The sequence below is a fragment of the Sparus aurata genome, chromosome 9 (genome assembly GCF_900880675.1).
Source record: "Sparus aurata chromosome 9, fSpaAur1.1, whole genome shotgun sequence".
Taxonomy (NCBI): Eukaryota; Metazoa; Chordata; class Actinopteri; order Spariformes; family Sparidae; genus Sparus; species Sparus aurata.
Window position 1 is genome coordinate 25213746 of NC_044195.1, and position 22264 is coordinate 25236009.

The 22264-nt window shown below is 40.8% G+C and overlaps 2 protein-coding genes and 1 long non-coding RNA gene across 5 annotated transcripts in view; 2 read left to right on the plus strand and 1 right to left on the minus strand.

Annotated features, from left to right (window-relative positions):
* Positions 1-72: 72 nt before the first annotated feature.
* On the plus strand, positions 73-10604 carry chpfa (chondroitin polymerizing factor a). The gene is made up of 4 exons (XM_030428277.1): positions 73-624; positions 2729-3293; positions 6340-6522; positions 6693-10604. The coding sequence occupies exons 1-4, from the start codon at positions 152-154 to the stop codon at positions 7953-7955; spliced, it is 2484 nt and encodes an 827-aa protein (XP_030284137.1). The 5' UTR covers positions 73-151; the 3' UTR covers positions 7956-10604.
* A 74-nt stretch (positions 10605-10678) lies between these two features.
* Positions 10679-13539, plus strand: LOC115588035 (uncharacterized). 3 transcript variants are annotated; one of them, XR_003985268.1, is made up of 3 exons: positions 10679-10768; positions 11654-12397; positions 13455-13539. It is a non-coding gene; the product is annotated as an uncharacterized LOC115588035 (long non-coding RNA). The 3 variants fall into 3 exon arrangements; XR_003985267.1 differs by lacking the exon at positions 13455-13539 and adding an exon at positions 12764-12843; XR_003985269.1 differs by lacking the exon at positions 13455-13539 and adding an exon at positions 12764-12843 and having other exon boundaries at positions 10723-11041.
* Positions 12729-22264, minus strand: part of asic4a (acid-sensing (proton-gated) ion channel family member 4a) — a 99659-nt gene continuing 90123 nt past the window's right edge. Inside the window, exons 7-10 of the mRNA XM_030428278.1 lie at positions 21130-21221; positions 20938-21017; positions 20223-20333; positions 12729-17804 (exon numbers count right to left, since the gene is read on the minus strand). Of these exons, the coding sequence (XP_030284138.1) occupies positions 17643-17804; positions 20223-20333; positions 20938-21017; positions 21130-21221 (445 nt within the window). The 3' untranslated portion in view covers positions 12729-17642. The remainder of the gene's footprint in view (positions 17805-20222; positions 20334-20937; positions 21018-21129; positions 21222-22264) is intronic.

Sequence of the window (22264 nt, forward strand, 5' to 3'; positions counted from 1 at the left end):
CGTGTGGATATCCCTCCGCGCTGCGCAGCCTGGATTCCTCTACACGGTCTGGAACTAGTCCCGCCTCTCATGCTAACGGCTGGCCGGGGGGAGGACGACGCGGAGGAGGAGCCAGGTCGCAGCTAGACTGACACGTAAGAATCCTGCGTGAATGTTCAAGGAAGACGCCTCATCTTCCCCCCTCAAAGTTGATGTCGATACAGCTGCTCGGCGTCAGACTCGATGCTCAGTTGAACCGCCCCGCACCAGAAAGCCTGTTCGGACGCCTTGTGGGAGCGACGCGGCGCGGGGTGGAGAGACCGTGAGGACGGGAGGGAGCCAGCCGACGCACAAGATGAGATTCTCGGCGTTTGTTTCTGTGCTTCGCTCGGTCGGCCCGGTGGTGATAGGTATTTCTTTAGGGTTCACGTTGAGTTTGCTGAGCGTGAACTGGACGGAGGAAGCGTGTTACCTGGACGGTAAGAACGCGGGGGATGTGACCCTGGGGCAGGACGGGCAGCTCAAAGGAGCCCGCAAGCCTAACTCCATCTCCACCGTCAACGACGCCGAGTCCGAGGAGGATTTTGAACCCAGGATAGTCCCGTACAAACAAGTGCAACAGAGCGCCCCGAAGAAAGTTTTCAGGTGAGCTTTTCGTGTGACTGTCACACACTTTACTGCACACACAGGCTGACGACACACACACACACACACACACACACACACACAAACACACAGGGCTTATACACAGAGCTCACCAGTGTACAGCAGGCCGCAGTGTGGCTCATCCTCACTGCATAACACCACTGTGATGGTCCACTGTGTGCCAGGTGTACAGGTGTCACCTGTTCCACTGACAACATAACAAAAAAGACTCCTACAACACAACAAAGTAATGTGCACGACTCATTTTTTAAAGGTGCACTGTTTAGTATTGAGGAAGAAACTTTAATAGGAATAGAAAGATCTTCTTTGACTGCATTTTATTTTAATGCAAACTGACCTTAAAGACAACGCAACTTCATACTGTTTTACTTTGCTGACATGTGGCGGACCCTGCCACCTTTCTAGCCCCAAGCAGTGTACTTGGGAACTTACTTTCCTCTCAGAACAGCTTGTTTATTCAGTTATGGAAAAGAAAAATATGTCTGACTTTGTCCTAATAATTCATTAATATTTGTAAACATCAAAAAACTGATTTTGAATTTCTACACAGCTACACAGCGCCCCTTTTAAAGTAAGTTGAACTTAACTTGGATTTAGGACAAACAAGACATTTGAACACATCACTTTGCTCTCTGGATAGTTGTGGGGATCTTTTCTCACTACTTCTTGACCTTCAGTTCAATTAGCTTAGTCAGTTAATCAAGAAACCAGACGTTTTAATTGATAATGAAAGTGACATTTCTTTCTGCAGAAGTTTGTTTCTAAATATAAAAATTCAGAGTTTGAATTTATTCTCCAAAACTATGCAGTGCCCCCTTCAAGTATTCTCTCCTCTTCCTGATGTTATCGGTCGGATCAATTCTTCCCCTTCCTGGAAGCCACTGAGCTATTATTAACCAGGCTAAGATATTTTCCTCCATGTCTCTGAATGCTGAGGGATCTCTGGCCCACATTTTCTTTGTAAACAGGCAGACTTTTCCAAGATTTCCTGGATAGAGACCTTGTTTTAGTGTTTAGCCTTCACGCCCAGAAGCGGTTGAATTCTGAGAAAGTGACTTTTCCCTGTGGACGAGTCCTGCTGAGGCCAGAGCTGTGAGCATGCAAGCATCCAGGTTTCAGCAGGAAGAAATGTTATTTTCATCATTGATTAAAAACTTAAAAAGCTCCCTAGAAGTGATGTGTTCAAATGTCTTGTTAGTGCCCCTTTAAAGTAAGTTGAACTTACTTGGATTTAGGACTATGTAGTTTTGGAGAATAAATTCGAACTCAGAATGTTTATGTTTACATTATTAACAAGGTAATAACACAAACTCAGAAATATAATTTTTTTTCCATTACTGAATAAACAAGTTGTTCTCTTCGGAATATAAGGTCCCCAGAACACTGTTTGAAGCTAGAAAGGTGGCAGGGTCCGCCACATATAAACAAAGTTAGACATTATGAGATCTTTCTCTTCTTATTAAAGTGTCTCCTCCAAAACTACATGGTGCACCTTTAACAAAGACAAGTATTAAATCTTTACTAAACTGACACAAAGTATTTTGATTTCAGAGTTTTTTAGTGTATGAACTAATGTACTCACTAGCATTATTGACATTATTGTGTTTACATTGTACTGGAAATTAATCATTCCCCTTTTTGCTTGAGCCCCATCAAGGATCCCAACCTTAAGAACCACTCCGCAAAACTATTAATCCATAAATCATTACAGCCCTGATGAAAGGCATTTAATGATGTCATGTTGATATAGTGTATAAGTTGGGTTGGGTTGTGGTTGCAGTGATGAATCACAAGTCAAGTCCTTGCATGTTTACTTTTTCCAAGTAGTTAACGGTTTTTCTTGTTTGTCTGCATGTCCAGACAGTTAAAATCATCCCGAATTCCCATGAAGTTTGGTGGACAGAACCACAGTCTTGTGTCAAGGGTCATTTAATAAGCTAAACATTCAAATCTCAGCAACAAAATGGTCCAAATGTTGTCTTTTAGTGTGATAAGTATGAGAATTGTTGGTGAAAGTTTATCTTCTAGTATTTATTGATTAAAAAGCAACATTTATTCAGTAGCTGTTTGATGTCTTTTTCAGGGCTAAATACATAAGCACAGAGTTGGGGATGCGAGAGCGTCTGTTCGTCGGGGTCCTGACATCCAAAAACACCATAAACACCCTGGGCGTAGCTGTCAATCGCACCATTAGTCACCACCTGGACACCGTTGTCTTCTTCACCGGCATGCGCAACCGCAAAGTCCCTCACGGCATGTTCGTCGTGTCTCACGGCGACGAGAGACTGATATGGAACATGTTCCAGAATATCAAATACATTTTAGACCATTACATCAATGAATACGACTGGTTTTACTTTGTCCAAGATGACGCCTACACAGAAGCTGACAGGATCAAATCCCTGGTGGATCACCTGAGCATGGACCGAGAGGTCTACATGGGCAGTCCTGAAGAGTTCATCGGCGGAGAGATGGAGGGGAAGTACTGCTACGGAGGCTTTGGGTACCTCCTGTCACGTACCTTGCTTCTGCGACTTCAGCCCTTCCTGGAAAACTGTCGGAATGACATCCTGAGCGCGAGGCCCGATGAGTGGCTCGGAAGATGCATCATCGATTACACAAACACAAACTGTGTCAGTGAATATGAGGTAGGAGTATCTGATATTTAGCAATTCCGAGAATCTGAATCACAGTGGTTTTTTTGTCTGATTGCCAAAAAGATAAACTGATTTATGAATGCACTTCTTTGACTCCGATGTCAGTTAACCCAGTTGTAATGTAAGCTGTTGCAAACCACGGATATGTTGAAACTTGACATTTCTTTTGGTTTAGTGTCCCATTTTATCTTGTGCTGTGCTTATGTTCTGGTGAGGTTTAGGCACAAAAAGACATTGTTAGGAAAAGATCATGTTTTGGCTTAAAACACCACAAACATGGCTACTTAGCTGCACACGACAACACTCATACCGCAACAGAAATCTCTCAGCTGATTCCAGACCCTCAGAAGCATTTTGGAGGTGCACCTTGTCTTGGACTAATCTAACAAACCACATGACAGTGAATGTAGATAGTCAGTAATTTTTAGGAAATTTGATTTACATACAGGAGGTACAAAGATCAGCCCAATCACCAGAAGACATTTTGTCAATATGTGTCTCTAACAAAATGAATTTGTTGGAACTTTGTGTTTCTTTGGGTTCAAGTTTTATATTTTATGTGGTGACTAGACAATGTTTAGAATTAGGCACAAAAACTACTTGATGAGGGTCAGAAAAAGATCACTTTTTGGCTTAAAATAGTTGCTCCAGTTGACCCGCTGCGTGTCAAAAAATATCTCTTTTTGTTGCCACAAACATGGCAGGAAACTGTCCCTAGGTCTCTTTAAATATCCAGTGGTTTCAGACTTTGAAATGTTGAAACGAAGTCTCAAACCACAGCCAGTGGCTTGGCAGCCTTCTCGCCTGTAACTCCACCACAATCCCCTCCCCCTCCCAATATGAACGTCAGGGTCGTACACGTTATATGAACAGAGGAGTGATTTTCAAGAACTTAACCATTTTTTATTCTGGTGACTGGGCCGTGTCAAAAGAGGTCAAAACTCCAGCAACAGATGGTCATGGGAAAACTTTGCTGTTAGACCAATAAATTTAGGCTTTTAGGATGCAAGCCAGTGACCGCAGTTCAATATTGCATTTCTGTATTTGTTTGAAGCTACAGAGTATTTTTAAGGAGACAATGTCCAGTCAGGTTTGGCGCCACAAATAACATCTCCAGCCGTGTTTGTGGCAACTAAAGCAAGTGTTTTAAGCTAAAACGTGATCTTTTCCGAACCTTAAGCAATTGGTTTTTGATCCCAAACCTCACCAGAACATAGGCATAGTGTTGTTGCAACATGAAATTTAACCTAAAGAAACTTCTACAGAAATGTTCATCACCAACATTTATTCTGGTGATTGGGTTGAAAGTAGCCGAAAAAATGGAAGTAAAGGACAAGTACCTGAAAATTGTGCTTAATAGAGCTTGGTATGTATTTCAGTAAATTGTTCTTAGTTACATTGCATTAATAGTTATTCTATATTGTGGCATGATTTTCATTTTTACTGATAATGTATATCGGTTCCAAATATCGGCTACTGGTCTCCTTAATCACCAACAGTTGTATTGGCCCTGATAAAACTCATATCAGTCTATCCCTGTTGTATTTATTCAACACCGTACATCTCTTTTAAACAATGCACACATTTTTAATCTTCAAATCAATCCTTTGGCCTCTTGATGTCTGACGTTTAAAGGGAACAGAATGAGGTCGTCGGCAGTTAAAACGAATGAGGACGCTGTCAGTCAGAACAGTTGTGAGACAGGTTACAGCGGGGGGCTCTCCCCCTCGACATGAAAAACAAAAGTGTCACTGCAGAAATCATGCTTTGCCTCCGGGACGGCACTTAAAACTGACAGGCAGCTATATAAAACTGTAATTACCATGCTAGCACAGAGGTGGTATTTATATTACAGAGTAGATTGCTAATACCCTTTAGCCTTTCATTTTTTCCTCCCCACAGCTCCAGCAGCAACGTGGAATAGGTAAACAGGCAGGCAGAGCACAGCCTGGGTTCAACCTTGCTTAGGTTCAATGGTGTGAAAATCCCCTGTGGGTCAACATGCTCTGCTCTTGTAATGTCATTAGCATTTAAGGTCAAACAAGCTCTGCGGAGCCCTGATCTGCCCTAGTGCCCTTTCAGGTAATTGTTGCTGCATTTGGCACGGTTTGTTTCGTCCCCCTGCTAAAGTTTGTGGACTAAAATACATTTTTAGAATGTTTATTCATGTTAATGTGTCCTTAAGCTTCTTTATAAAATATACGCGCGGGCCAATATTTTTCTGTCAACTTATTTCCACTGTCCTGTGCTTCCATTTTCTCCTCCTTGGCTGTGACCCAGTGCAGGAAACCATCTTGTGACACAGTTGAGAGAGAGTTACATGGCTAACTAAAGTGCCCTGAGCCAGAAGAGCTCCAACAGAGCCCGCCTAGATAAGGGAGTGGAGCAAGGGGGGAAGAAGTTAAAAGGCCTGGTGTGGCTGAAGAAAACAGCTTGAACACTGAGCCAGACATCAATTTATGTGCAAAGAGAGAACATTGATGACAATTAGGCATGGACAATGCTTCACTAAGTGTTCCACTTACAAGCTGGAAGCTGTTGGCTGAGTGTCCTCGCTGCTCAGTTTAAGCAGTGTCTCCATTCTTTGTTCTTTTAATAGCTTTATCAGATTGGATTCACTTTTTTTAATCACTCAAGCTCCTTAGGTAGTTACTCTGTTTTCATCTTAAATGACTGTGTCTTTAAGTGGGATTCAGGTGACACTGTCAGCCGTTTGTACAGGACTCACCCTTAATTCCCAGACTTCTTAACCTGATCATAATTTAGTAATAGAAAAAAGTAGCAGAATTAATTAAGATAAAACATCTTATTCCCAGAACAAATTTAGTTCCTTCTTACAAAAGGAATCTGAGTTTTTACTGTATAATTATGGTTGAAACATGGAGATGAACCCAAGACGCTGCCTGCATAGCGTGGAAAGTGTAATGTTTGTTTAAATGGAAGTAGTGCAGCATGACAACTTGGAGTAACATAAGGCATGTTTCTGTCATGCTGGATTTAAGATGCCTCATGAAAAGAGTGCTGTGTTTCTTCTCAGGGGCTTCGGTACCATCATTATGAGCTGGGGAAAAACTCGGACCCCAGCAAAGAGCAGAACGAGCAGTTCAAGAATGCTCTGACGGTCCATCCAGTGTCTGACCCTGAGCAGATGTACCGTTTGCACAGATTCTTCTCTGAGATTGAACTCCAGAAGACTTACGATGAGATCGCTAAGCTGCAGGTAAGCTGATTTTCAAGTGTCTCCCACAGTTGAGTCAAAAATAAAAACCTTAGAAACCTGAATGACAAGTCTCTAGTCGCTTACCTCTATTGTACCACAGTTTCAGCGCAGTATTTGTTGTGTAAGTCATGGCAGCTGTCTGGATCAGAATGCTTCTTGTGTTTCCACAGGCAGAAATAAAGAACGTGAGCGTGGTTGCCTTTGAGGGCAACCGAAGCGCCCAGTGGCCTGTGGGGATCAATCCACCTTTTGAACCCAAATCTCGTTTTGAAGTTCTGAAGTGGGAATACTTTACAGAGGAGGAGATTTATTCATGCATCGATGGTTCTCCGAAGTGTGAACTACGCGGCATTGATCGCATGGATGTGGCTGATGTAATTGACGTAGCCATGGGAGAGCTGAACAAGAAGTACAAGCCTGTCCTACACCTGAAGAAGCAGCAGCTGATTAATGGCTACAGGCGCTTCGACCCCACCAGGGGCATGGAGTACACTTTAGACCTTCAGCTGGAGGTTGTTAACCAGAAAGGTCACAGCCGTTCCATTACCAAACGGGTTCACCTGGTGCGACCTTTGAGTCGGATTGAGATTATTCCCATGCCCTATGTCACTGAGGCCACAAGGGTTCACATCATTATACCGCTTACTCTGCAGGACCGGAGCTACGTCAACCATTTCCTGGAAGTCTTTGCCTCAAACGCTTTTGAGACCAGTGAAAATGCTATCCTAACGTTCTTGTTTATTTATGACCCAGTGGAGGCTCAGCAAGTTAACCAGAATGATATATTCGCCAGCGTAAAGACTCAGATAAATGCTTATGAACGCAAATACCCCACAGTGAAAATCCCATGGATAAGTGTCAAGACGGAAACACCTTCACAGATCAAATTCATGGACATCATCTCGAAGAAGCACCCGGTCGACACGCTGTTTTTCCTGGCCAACGCCAACACAAACATGAATTCGGAATTCCTGAACCGATGCCGCATGAACTCCATAAATAACTGGCAGGTGTTCTTTCCCGTCCATTTCCAGGACTTCAAGCCTGATGTGGCATATCACAACCAAGAGCACCCAGTCACAGTTGATCTGGTCAGGGACGCGGGACATTTCGACCGTCGGGCATTTGAAGAAGCGTGTTTTTACAACTCTGACTACATGGCTACACGCACACGAATGGTGACAGACGTCCAAGAGAATGAGGAGATCCTAGAGACCCTCGACATCTACGACATGTTTGTAAAGTATTCGGGTCTGCACGTGTTCAGGGCAGTGGAGCCAGCGTTGCACCAGAAGTACAGCTACCAAGCCTGCAACCCTCGGCTTAGTGAGGACATATATCATAGATGTGTTCAGAGCAACTTGGAGGGTCTCGGCTCACGCTCCCAGCTCGCCATGTTGCTGTTTGAGCAAGAACAAGGAAACAGCACTTGAAAACACCGGTGAACTTGTGTTTACAAGGAGCTCGTGTTTCGACTTATAAGTTGACCCTTGAAGACAGTCCATGATTTGGGCTGTGGTTACATATGTGACCCTGCCTGACATTCCCCATCTTTTCTCTGTGCATCGAGGGTCATTCGGTTTAGCTAGTTTTGAAAAATGAATGCAGTACATTCCGAATGAAACCCGTACTCAAATGTTTACAATGCTTGTCCGTGCAGATGAGTTTCTAGAACCAAATGATTTTTGCTACTCGATCAAACAGAGCCTTGACGTAGGGCAGGCTTCTCTACAACATCCAGCAGACACAGGGCTCGAGTCACTCTCTTATTCCAGAATACACTGGGATTTAATCCGGTTTGGGTCTTTAACTCCTGGAAGAAATTTCTTCTGTTCAACCAGTTTGTGTTGAGGAGGTAATGTACAAAATGATTTTCAGATGCTGTGCTGGTATAGCTGCTTATAGTTTTGTTTGAGTTGAGAGGGGTGTTGGTTGCCTCGCATCGGGATCGGTAGTACGAGCAGCACATTTTATAGAATGTCCTTTGATTTGATAATAATATCAAAGATATCGTTGAATGGAGCGCCAATGTAAAGCTCTAATAGATATGTATTAATATATTGCTCCACAGGTTGTGTGGGGAACTGAAATGTCAAGCTTTTGATATTTACTGATTTTACAAGTATATACAAAAGCGCATCTTTCTATTTGTGCCTTGACACTGACTATATATGGTGACTGTTTTGTGATGTTACACAGTTTCGCTGTTCACCCTTTCAGGTGATGCACAGTGGATGTTTTTTCATGATCAATCTTAGGTATTGTTACAACATGCACGGCTGTTTCGATGGCTTTTGCATAGATGGGAGATTAAATGGATTGTCAGTTAATCGTATTTTTTCATGGAGATATTATGATCAACCATCCACAGGTTGTGTTAGTGCCTCGAAGCAATTTCTTGAAAGTATCATCTGTTAGTCTTCAAAGGTAATAGTTAAGTTAAAGACGAGTGTTTTCCAGTATAATGCTGCAAGAAAATTTACATGCAGGAGGCAAAGAACAAATATAAATCATGGGGCGAAAAAACTCACCTCAGTGAATGTCTGAGGTGATTGCAGTGGTGTGTCATTTTGTCCTCATTGAAGTCAAGTGGTACTTTTTAAAGCAGAATTTAATTAGTTTAGAAAATTGAGACGAATGTATTCTGTATTTTTCCACGTCACCAAGCATAGCAGACAGTTTTCTACTTTTTAAAGATGTTCCAAAGTATTTTGGACTGCATTGTTAAAGATATTGTAAGTTATTGAACGCTGCCTCCAGAAAATGGTTGCTTTTTCTCCCAGTTGCAGTGCAGTTCCAGTGGGAGGCCTTTTTCTACATTATTGAGTGAGGGTGGAGGTAGCAGTACTGGACACCAGAAAGTTATTAGTATATTATAATGTGCAATATTAAAGATAACGTAACTATATGGATGTCCGATGGAGGACGGGACTTTTAATATTCATTTTGCTGCAAGTCCAGCAGTGTGTTTATCACAATACTGTATGACATTACATCAAGTACGACTCATGCTTTTTGTTCAATGTTAGGTAAATACACTGTAATTTGTTTTGACAAGAGACCTTTTTATGTATTCTGCTGACACTAGACACTTTTCATCATCACTTTGAAATACATAAAATCAAGGCAAGTCCTTTTATTTAACTTTAATTGGATCAAAGTATACGGTGGAAACGCTACATCCACAGTGGTGGTCCTCAGCAGTGTTTCCTGCCAAGTGAACAAAGACTATAGAGGTCAGTTCTTGTTGAATTTTTTTTTTTTGTACATTCATTTTCAAACGCATCTCTTTCTTCACGAGAGCAGTTTTTTTCACCGCGACAGTGCTCCAGCTGACATTAATATGAATGTTCACCTTGATTCTTTAAAATACACTAAATAATGTGCAAAATTGGAAACTGAATCTTCCAAGAAACCACTGTGAAAGACGGAGGGCTGAGAATTACAATATGAAGTTACTGTGGTGATCTGCGTCGTCATTGCTTTCTGTCGACGCCAGGATCTTAAAATTTAAGCGAGCGTGGCAGATTAATCACCCCATGTTGTTAACACGGCCGCCATCGCTGAGCGGAGTCTCTGAGTATTTTGTCCATAACTTATTTATCTGTCATTTCTCGATGAATTATGCAGATTCTGAATACTTCTGCACTAACAGAGGCTTTCATGACATTCTCTGTACATGTATAAATGTTTTATAGACTCTATTTTTAAGCCTTTTCTAGCTTTATTTACACTGCAATTGACATTTCATTGTTTTTTGGTGACCAAATGAAACCTATACTGTATCTGACTTTATATTTTGTTCCTTGAAAATCACGTCGTTTGACAATTTAAATGTGTATATTTCACTTTCAATTGAGTTTTTTTTTTTTTTTAAAAAAAGCAGTCAAATACATAGGCTTCTTTTTAAAATTTCCATTGATGTGTGGACCTGTTGGTTTACATTATTTTTTATCTATGTGGGTACTAGTATAACCAAAGCAATACGTTTTAATAAATGTTCACCACATTTAAATATGTGCTGTAATTCCCAATGAACTGTGAATTATTGTAATTTTTAATAAAGAATATTTGAATATAAACATCTCCTTGTTCTTGTCTTTTATTTTCTTTAAAGATAAAGAAAAAAAAAAATTCTTGTATTCCAGCTACAGAATCCAGTTCGTCCTTTAGGTGTCAGCAGAAGAGCATGTTTATCGGCTGCAGCACAGGTCCTGGATCAGTATCTGCCGTTGGTTTTGCCGAGGTGAGCGGCGTTCCTGAACAGTTTCAATCACATTTCTGATACAAACTGGTGTGTTTATCTCCATCCACGTTCTTCCCGGCATGTTGCTCAGAAAGGACTGCAGTTAACATTCCTGCTCATGTCAGAGCCGAGGTATTCCCTGTGTCTGGGCTGGGTAAAAACAGGGAAAACGTTGCGACCTTAATTATAGCTTTAGTTATTTCAAGGGTCCGTATGCGCTACCCTGAGGCATGCTGTAAAACCACATAACTACAGAGCAGCTGGGAGTTAATTGTAAGTCATTATTTTGTACTTTGTTTTACGTTCGATCCCAGGACTTTCTCCTCCCACACAGGGACGCAGTCCTTTCAAGTCGTCTAGAAACTGGTGTTGCATGTTTTTAGTGTTTCAGGATTACTTGGGTCCATGAGGTAGAATTTAAAAAAAAAAAAAAAAAAAAAAAAAAACATTTAGGAGATGAACACAAAATCACTTCACTTATCCTAACTAGATAATTATACCTCTTCAAAGAATGTCTGACTTGTCACGTATCCCCAAAACAGACCTTTTAAGATGCCTTGCGTCTTCTTTTAACCTTGTGAGACGTGTTGGTAACACTTCATTTTACATGTAGGTGATAATTACCAAGTAATATGTTTGAAGTCACCTTAATATTACAACAATAACTACCTCAAAAAGTATTGAAAATGCACCTTATATAATTTAATATAATATTCGGCGATTTTACAATCAGTTAATAGATAGCTGGTAATTTCTTTAGTATATTTCCAAAGGCGGGAAGAAACAAGTACAGATACTTTTTTACTTAAGTAGATTTTTCAGGTACTTTACTTGGTACTTTAATTTTTCTGATAACTTTTTTATCTGCTTCCTACACTTTCACAGATTACATCTTTTGCACACCTTAAGATCGACAGGTGCGTAGGATTAAGTTGAGTGACGACAACGTTTCTGTACTTTGACCGTCATCAGGTAATCCTACAAGACAATGGGGGAGGCTGTCTTAAGCAGGGATGTGGACTCACGTGGCCCAATCAGGCCACACCGCAGACAGACATCCCTCAAAATCCCAAATCAAACACACCTGGACCAACAAATCTACGCCACTGAATGACTCCCTGTACTTTAGCACAAATGTCTGTACTCTCTACTCCTTACATTTTACAAAATAGGCTTGTTACTTTCTTTTTAATGGTCAATTATTCATTATTTACAAAGATTTACCAACCCAAAATGTCTTTATTTGATGTCCTGGGAATGAGACTCCAAAAAAAAGCTAACAGCTGGGACAAATCCTACTGATTCTATATTAATGTGAGGTGAGGTTCAGTTAGCTTTTCACAGAAATGTCCAGTAGAATTTTCCTTCAGATGGTTGAATCAGAACGTGTTTTTGCCACCTCTGTACATTTCCAGGAAACTCTAAACTGTTTTTTGTTGTTCAACTTCTGCTGATCGTTCCATTTTAACGTTTTAAGGTTTCCGTCTAATTTCCTCTCGGCAGGCAACTAACTTGAAGAGAGTTACAGCAAAACTTCCAACTAGTTTACTGCCAACATCTTCTGATCGTGCTAGTTTAACTTCTGACTAGTTTCTCTCTAACTTCCCCTCAGCAGGGCACGAGATAAAGGTGAGCATTTGGAAGTTTCCTGGAAATTAACAGCTATTTATTAACTGCTCATTTGAAGAAAGTTTATTATTATTATTATTATTATTATCATTATTATTATTATTATTATTTCTGGTTAATTTTAAATTAATTTTGAGGTAATCATTGTGGTAATTTCCTTTTTTAAATGCTTTATTGCCATATTTCCTTCATTATCTTTCATATGATTATTTGCTCACGAGTCCCATGCACATCTTTTTATACTTTTTATGCAATTGAATGAATAAATAACAAACACCAACTCAGTAAAACAAACAAACTCATACCAACAAATATGCAGACTTGTAAAATGAAGTGTTACCATATATATTTTCTTTTTAATAACAGGTCAGTGCTGGAGAGGCTTTTAAAATGGATGGGAAAGATTCAAATACATTTCAAATGTTAATAAAAGCAAATGGACAACATAGAGTGACAAAGTGAACTGGGCTCTGGACTTAGGAGGCACTGGTTTTACCAATCTAAACTTTAATAGTTATCGTATTTACCATATTTAACATTTATAAAATGTGTTCTAACAGAGGAAATAATCACAAGATCACACTTTCTGTACAAAATGTAAGCGTCTCTTGTTGCTGCGGTGATGGTCCATTTCCATCTCTGTCAGATGACTGATGATATTTGTACTTATGAATTCCTGACAGCTGCTTTTTTTTCTTTAAAATATCCCCCTCAATGACCTCTCGGCTTAAAATAAACTGAAAAAAAGAAGGACATAACAGCACACATTCAAAACTTAACATCAGTGGCCAGGACGGATTGAATTGATCTTTATGGATAATGTCATAATCACATACAAGGCTGAACGTCACGGAGCTATAAAAAGGTAGGCCCCAAAGAGCTGTGCAAGAAGTAGATGCTTGAGGAATCCGAGGAATGTGAGCTACATGCTGTCAAGCGGGGAGGTTTTCCCATCTGCTACAGCGCAGACCTGCCGCCCACCTCTCGGCCCCCGCGGCACCTCACGCGAACTGTAAAATCAACTCTTTGTAATCAACTTATATCTGTGTTCTAACAGACAGATTTAATCAGGTTGTAGCTGAAAAACACAACATCTGGAGGATTAAAAAACAAAAAACCAACCCTTTCCACATCGACTCCAGGCCCTACCATTCAAACAGAACTCGACAGTGATAATGCAGCCTCGTATTCATCTCGACACATCAGCGCCTGTGTGACTTGTCTGAGGATAGCTACAATTATTGATGACAGAGGAGAAGATTGTTATGCATAGCCTGTACAGGATGCCATCAGAGACTGTGATTGGGAACCTTTTGAAAATGTCAAAGTGACACATGATTATGAATATTAAACAGCCATGTATAGCCCATGATTACTTGACAGGGGGAGGGGATTTGACAGATGAAGGACTGCGGAATCTCATTGTGAGCTGAAAGTGATGTACAGCGATGTTGCGGCAACAGAACGCACCGATCAAGTTAACGGAACAATTATGCTGTCGTTCCCTAAACACGATATCCTGCAGTGTGAAGTATTTAATACATTTTTTCCAGACAGATTTTGTGAGTTACAGAGTGGATTGTCAAAGGCCTGTCAACGCTATATTGTGCAGGTTAAACTGTAAAAGTTAGCCAAACAAAATCAGGATCTCTAAAGTTTGGAGAGCGAATGAGCTGCTAGCTCGCTAAGAGGGAGAAAAACATGATCAACATCCCCACAGAAATCAAAATATTCGTCTAGTGATGTAGCGCACGCAGTCATGTGTTGTAAATGGTTGTGTCCTTTGTTGGACGCCAGCTTTGTCAAATATATAAATGGATAAATAATAGACAGCAATAAAGCAACATGTCTCACATTTTTCAGGTCAGAGTTAATTAAAAGAAAGACCACATCTCAGGCATTACATCATTTCTGAAAGCACATTCATGACTGCATCCCCAACATGGTTCAGTGGTGATGAATACGGAGATGAGAAAGCATTTGCAAAAGATGATGTCACTGACATTAGATTGAAGCCCAGTAAGACAAAGGGATTAGAAGGGAGGAGGCGATATTAAGTAACCCATTTGATTCTGTCTTCTGACACAAAGAACAGTGTCAAGCAGCAGGGAGGACCAAGTTCAGTGTTTTGCAAGTCACACGTCAAGTCACAAGTCCTAAACTCTGTGCTAAGAGTCCTAAACAAGTGATGATGCGCTCTTCACCAAGTTTACACTAATCATGTATGGTTTTAAATTAATGGAGTGACATTAACGTAATATTACATTGCAAGTTCACTGCTGTAGCGGTGGCATTTTGCAAAGCATTGCCATCAAAGTACGAGGACGGGGAGCAAACCTTTCAGAGCAACAAAATATAACCTCCTGGAGAAAGACAGCTGATTGTAGAGTTTCATCCCCAGTTTGTCAAATACTAAAGCTTTGTGTTGGCACCTCGGATCAGATGGCCGGCCAAAGCGTCAGTATCTGACGACCTGAGGATGAGACTCAATGATCATCTATCTTTCTCCAGGAAATTACTTTTGGTTAATTTAACACTTGCCTGTTTAAACAGGTCGTTGCTGTACGACTGCCTGCTGAAACTGAGCCTGTGGTACTGACAAAGTAAGGGGGCTCTTTGGTAGACAATGGATGCTGTGTATACAATATATCGGTGACTTCTTCTGCCTGACTTGGTTTAGCCGGCTTATGGGCAAAGTTACTTTATTGTTATGCTAACATTAGCTAAAACTGAACCATGTTAATATCAGCCTTTACTTACGGCTCTATTTGCAACTTGAATGAAGTTGGAAGCTTGTTGAATCTCAGTCTGGGATTTTCTAACCATAGGTTTTATTGGAAATTAATAGCATCAATGCCAGTTGATTCAGGAAATGAAGTGATTTGTGGTGCACATTATAAATAATGTAGCCTACCTTTTAATATTTTGGCTTGGAGGAAGTTCACGTGAAGTCCCAAGTCATTGGTTAAATTCAAATTGGAGTCCAATCTTTCAATGATTTTGTTGAGTCTGAAGTCATCAAATAGTGACTTGGATCCACACCTCCGGATGTGCCAAATTGCCTAGATTAGCTCGTCCAGCTAGTCTTAAAAGTTCAGCACTACCCTGTAGTTTAAACCTTAACCTACACAATAACCTAAAGCCGTATAACACAGCAGGAACTTAACGTGATGCAACCCAAGGGTGCCGCCATAGTCAAAGGTTCTACTTGTGTTTCCACTCCAAGCAGAAGAAGACACTAAATACAAATTCCAGGTACTTACAATGTCTCAGGGTCGTCACATTACAACGAAGGTGACCAAAACAAGCACATATATATGTATATATATATATATATGTATATATACCCCGCAGCACCCATAAATGAGAAAGAAAATCTGTAGCTGCTTTATTCATTACTTGCTACTTACTCAACTGTCCTACCATAAAGATTATCGTGATATGACATAGTGTTGTTGATGAGAATGTCTCATTTTGTAGGTTACTGGGTTGTTAAGTTCCTGCAGTGCATAAGGGCAACAATGACATGATTATAAATTTACTGATGTAAAAGTTTAAATGTTTACTGAACATTTCCACCTTTTCTTAGCTTGTGCTCTTTAAAATTGTTGTGTCTGCTCAGTTACAGAAAATTTCAGCCTCCAGAGCTAAGCTTGACTCCTGTATACAATTTTGGTTTTGAATGTAAAAGATGCTCTAATTCTGCTTTAGCCAGATAAAAATCCTGCTATGGCAACAAAACTCCTCCTTCTTGCTAACTACTCTGACATTTTTTTGTTCATGGATCAGCTCCCCCGAGTCGCATCAGTCCAATGTGCTCAGTGATGTGTGCAAAATGTTAAAGTGCACATGCAAACAAACAAACAAACACACTCTCTCTCTCTCTCTCTCTCTCTCTCTCTCTCTCTCTCTCTCTCTCTCTCTCTCTCTCTCTCTCTCTCTCTCTCTCTCTCACACACACACACACACACACACACACACACACACACACACTGTAAATAGCCGCTACGCTTTTACAGTGATACTGGCCCACATGCAGAAGGAGATGACTTTGCAAAAAAAAAAAAAAAATCTGTTTCTTATTGCTTATGTCAGCTTAAAGTTAGGATGCTAACCCGGAGTGAAGAGTGGATGGTCGGCAGAAATGAACAAGAAGAATAATTTAAGTACAACGTGTCATAACTGAAAACATCATCCGTATGCAGAGGATTAATGTGCCGTCTTGGGAAAACAAAAAGCAGCAGACGTATAAAAAGGAAACGATGGAGATGATAGTCGGTCCATTTTTTGTTACCTGGACAGATGTGTTGATGTTTGGCAGTCTAACCTGTCTGCAGATTGTAAGTGTACGGTAAATGCTACAATCGTGATATTGTCATATAAAAGTATTTTTCTCAAATGTATAAATAACTAAAATTAATATTACATAAGTTATATATTAACCGAATATAAACAACAACCATTGAAACAGAACTTTTAGATCCTTCTCATTTTTAAAGTTGGACTTTATGTACAGGTACAATGCTACTCTCTAACACCTTTAACCACAAACCAGACAGAGTGTATCATGTGGAAAGATGCTGCTAGGTCTTCGAAGCCAAGGTCATACAGTTCAGCCTAAATAATTCCCCTCATATTTCCGATGGATGTAGCACGGGTAGGGTTTGCTTACTGAAGTATTCTCATCTTGTATACAATATAGAACATATAGATAATAGTATCTCCTTAAATAATTACATAATTTATAATGTGTGATGGCTTGATATGGTACAGTGTGTTTTCCCATGAAGAAGGAGGAATAGTTTGAAGGGAGGTAAATGGACAGATACAAAAAATCAGAGATGCTAGCTGAATAAATAAATTATGCTTTTTCCCTTTTTCGGAGTATAAACTGAATCAAGGTGGCATGCAGTCCTCCTCTTGTTCCCTTACAGTGATCATGTACCAAACGTTGGTCCTGGAATCACAAAGTGCCTGACTTCTTCTTCTCACGTGAAGCTGGACGAAGCTGAGAGGGGTCCCATCCGGAGAGGAAAACCAAAAGAAAAAGCGGTGTCCGATTTGTGCCTACATACTGTACGTACAAGTGCTCTGTTAGCAGCACGAGTTTAGTGTTCGACTTTGGCTGTAGCTTTTCACTGGTGACAGCAAAAGGACCGACGGAAAATGCCAAGGGGTCTGTTATTGATCTCAACACAGACAGCTTATCTTTTGGTGTCACCAGGACTGGAAACGATGGTGGGCTCTAGCAGGCGAAGTCCTCAAACACACCGTGGTGCCCGGCGTGATGGTGTTGAGGGTGAGGGACAGGGTGAGGGTGAGGGTGAGGATGAGGGAGGTGGTGGTTGGGGAGGATGGTGTTGGCGTACGCCCCCTCTGGGTGACTCCTTGTCATGTCGTTGGGCTCCTGTTGAAGGAACAACAAACAAGACAACCTCAAGACAGAAAAAAAACAACTTCATAGGTCGACTATGAAAGCAGCTTATTACGACCAACATCGAGGTTTGTTCTTAGGTGGCACCCTCTAGTGGATATAGTTATTATTACTGCAGCAAAGGAGGAAGTAATTTAAGGTGGTCAGGGCGTACCATCAGTTAAACAATCACAGGACTTTTATCCAGGCAGCCTCTGCTCGTGTCCAGTGTGAAATCAAAAGTTGATGGTGAGTTCTTCCAAGTAACGAACCATGATGTAATGACAAATACATAGCTTGACTTAGGTGACATGACGTATGTAAGTTTGTAAGTGAAGTTACATAAGTAATTTATAATTTTAACCCGAACCACAAACCTAATAAAACTGCAAGGAGAAGGTTGAGTATGCCTGTCGCTGATACACTGCCAGGTTACGAGGCTGTTTTGATATATATTGATACGATGTGTGATATATGTTATTTCAGGAGTCGCTGGCAGCCAACCCAATAACTCAGTAAGGTTTGAAGATGTGTTGTCAAGATAATGTTCAATCATTTGTGACAATAAGTGGGTGATGATGTTCGGTGAAATGACTCAGATTAACCTCTCGACAGCATCAACCCTGGCGACCATGACACCGCTGTTATTGCCTAGATCATGATTTAGATGGACATTTGTCTCAAGCTCCAAATGATCCCTGGTCCTTGAACTGGCTCTGTTCAAAGTTCTTGGAACCTTGGTGCTGTCTAGCAAACCGTCTTGTGTTTCAGCCAGTTTGAGCAGGACCATTTTAATCAAAGATGCTTTGTCAACGGAGGGCGTTGAGCAATCTACAACAACCTCAAAAATATGACACGCTCACTTTGTTTCATTTAGCTCCAGCTATTTGGAAACAATTTATTTTTCATGGAAATGCTCCGAATGGTTCAGACTTGGTGTGCGAAATGGAAGATAACCATTTCCACGCTGGTAGAAAAGAGACATCATAGTGATCAACAGATGTTGTGAGGGCATTGATATATAATAGTGAATGCAAAGATAGTGCCCATTCAGTCTGGTGTACTGGGAAAATGCTTTTTTAGCTGCAAATACCTTTTTAGCAGCAATATCCCGCGAGAGGCCACTCGTAAGCCAGGCTGAGCAGCGTCATTGTATCCAGCTACCTTCATGTAAAAGTCAGCCTGTCTCTGTCCAAAGTTGAAAAGCATGCCTCCCAACACCTAAAATATCCTCATGTTAAATAAAGATTGGTGGTTTTAGTGGAGCTTTGTGTTGCTATCTACACTGCAGCTTACCAGATATGGTATAATTTGCTCTCTACAGGCCTGGAGATACCTAACAACCTCACAGTGATGACTGCACCTGGCTGCTGTTTGCTTATAGTAACAGCACCAAACTTTCCCTAAAACCTCAAATTGTATGGATTGAAAAAACACAGATGTGATGTGTTCATTTGAGATCTTCAGACTTGTAAACCCTGCTCTTTACTTCATGAGATTAATATTGATGTTCTCATATAACTCTCAAAAGAAAATGTATAAGTGTATTTCCCCAAAATGTTGAAGCACTCATTTTAAATCTCATTTAATTTAACAGATTATGACAAAAGAAGTCCAGTGAAATGATACTGTGATATTAATGCTGCAGGTTTAAATGACACCTGTCATTTCTCCGCTGTCGCTGGTGATTGTTAATTCAGTGAGATGGCTAACTGAAATTCTTGGCTCCTGTCTGCTAAAAAACACTGTGTAAAACCGGTGTGTATAACACTTACACTGCATCTTTGGCCATGGTTGTAGAGAGTGAAAGATACCACTAGCATGCCAGGTAGCTGAGTATATATTTTAAGTCAGTTGACAGCTGAGTTCTCGTCAGCTTGAGTGGATTTTCTGTGAATTGTTATTGGATTTTTTTCAATAGACACTGAGGTTTTTCTGCACATACTCTAAACTAATCTCCCGTCTACATCTGTACGGGAAAATAACATTTGATGTAAGCCAGTCACACCCTCCAAACCCAATCAAAGCTGCAAATATTGAATACCGACCAAAATTAATCTTTTCTCTTCTCGGGCTGACTTGTTTCAAGATGATGTTATAGGTTCAGTATGTAGTATGGAGACACTGCTATGCTTAGATGTGAGACAATAAATCTGCTGTTCAAATACGAGAAACTTCAGAATGAAGTTGTGCAAGAACAAAACGTGAGCTCCCGGGGAGGATGTGTAATTTTCACAAGTGGTTAAGACTAATTAGGAGAAATACATTCTTCATTATTTTAGCATTGGAAAAAATTAATTTGCTCCTCTGTAAATTATTCCCTTGTAGTTTCTTAATGCAGTTACAGTGCTGCAGGGGAAGGTTGTGTACTGATGAAAACAGTGCAGCTTGTGGTACAACGTGTGCCCGTACCTTTGTCTTCATCTCCTCCAGACCCACTGTTGCAACGGTGCTCGTCTGCTGCTTGCTCTTCTTCTCCTCTTTCTGCGGCCTCAGCAGGCGCTGTAGCCGACGCTTGATCACCTGGTTTTCACCCGTGGCACGTCGGCGGGGGGGGGGGGGGGGGGGGGGGGGGGTTTAGAAAGAGCAGAAGATGAGCAAGGGGGGGAGTCAAGAGACGCAGCAGAGTGAAGAGTTCATTCGCTGTGATGTCTGCATTACAGTCCCTGCCTCTGATTTTTTTTTTTTTTTTTTTTTTTTTGCTTTATATTCATACATGTTTGGTAGTCAGCAGGCAGCAGGCTAGAAATCTCATACAGCTGAGTACGGGAGTTCATTTCACGATCAGTGTTAGTAGCATGTCCTCAGCACAGACCTGAGCGGATATTAGTTTCTCCGGGCTGGGAATCAAATGAAACTCCTCGCATGCACAATAGGAGATAACATGCACCCACCAGTCCTGAGGTTTTTCTAACAATTATGTCTTGGAAGAACATTTTATGTACTAACATATACACTTTGTCAACACTAAAATTAAAACAGACACTGGCATTGCTAATGTGTTGTGTAAACAGATACAGCCTGTTGCAGCAGATTTCTCGCTGAAATCCAGCTGTTAATTAGCGCTAATTGTATGTCAGCTCGATCTCATCTCATATTGTGATCGGCTGTTGCGCTGATACTGCACCTCATAGATGTAATCCAGTATTTCTAGGACTGTCAGGATGCTGGCTCCGATGAATAGGCCCATCTGTCCGCCGATGTCACCTGAGAAGAAAGAGGGTAAACACAATGGACACAATGCCTAAGCACAGCGATTACAACTCCTTTATGTACCTTTAACTCTGTTTAAATATGCAGTAAAAGAGAAAAATTGTACCTAATAAACCTGCAACATCGTAGGCTTTCTTCTGCTCGATTGTTTCATAGTTCAGGGCTTCAAAGAAGATGTCCAAGACCAAGAAGTTGTCTCTGGATAAACAAGCAGAGTGTGAATGTCAAACAAAGTGAAACACACTTGCTCGCAAAAAAAAAGAAGCTTAATTTGAAAAAAACAAAACAAAAAAACACACCGTTCCGAGTCATCTGTACGCTCACTGTAAATTGTCATGATGGGATTGTCAGGCCTGCAGCGCTCTACACAGATCCAACCAGCGATTGTGAGATAATGAGGTGTTTCAGGGTTTAACCGAGATGAGCAGAACGAGCAGTGACAGCGTGCTCAGTCACTGCCACGTCTCTGATCTCTCTGGATTTGGAAAGTCTGGTAATATTAAGCGTTGTGAAGCATCATGAGCTCTTTGGTTTAGGTGTGCTTACCTACTACCACGTCCCCCGTTATACGAGGCAATGAGAGGGGCTTCAGGATAAGTGCTTTAAGTTTATCATAATCTGCTGGTACATGAAACATGTCGTGAAACAGGATTAAAAGTTACAGTCGCTGCGAGTTACGATGTCAAATACATCCCGCAGTATTATTGTTCTGGATGGAACAAATGGTATGATGTTGTTTGTCAAATCAGTCTCAACACAAGGTCGATTTATGGCCTTTTTCTGGAGGTCTAGAGCACATCTCACAGTTGTGTTTGTTGCATGTTTATTTGCATAATACAAAAATAGAAAAGTAGAAAGGTTAAAACACAAGAGAAAAATCATATGGTAATAACAGATGTGCAGGCAGAGGCAAAAAGCCAAAAGGCAAAACATCAAAATTCAAGAGCAAAACAGCTCAAGACAACAAATTTGACTCTACAGTAGTGTTGCGGTATTGTTACATATTGTTATATGTTAATGTGGCCATGAGCCTGGATCCAGCCCAGTGTGCAGTGCTAAATATGCTAAAGTAATCATAAGAGACAAAAGGCTGCGTGGTTTTGTAATAAACTGAACAACCTGTAGTTTGTTGATTTGCAGAACCTAATAGAGACATATTATGCTCATTATCAGGTTTATAATTTTATTTTGGGTTACCACTAGCAAAGGTTTACATGCTTTAATGCTAAAAGAACCCATCA

Coding starts and splice junctions, on each gene's coding strand:
- chpfa (XM_030428277.1), top strand. CDS start 152: ATGTTCAAGGAAGACGCCTCATCTTCCCCCCTCAAAGTTGATGTCGAT. Junction 3,294..6,339: donor ACTGTGTCAGTGAATATGAG/GTAGGAGTATCT, acceptor GTTTCTTCTCAG/GGGCTTCGGTACCATCATTA. Junction 6,523..6,692: donor ATGAGATCGCTAAGCTGCAG/GTAAGCTGATTT, acceptor GTGTTTCCACAG/GCAGAAATAAAGAACGTGAG.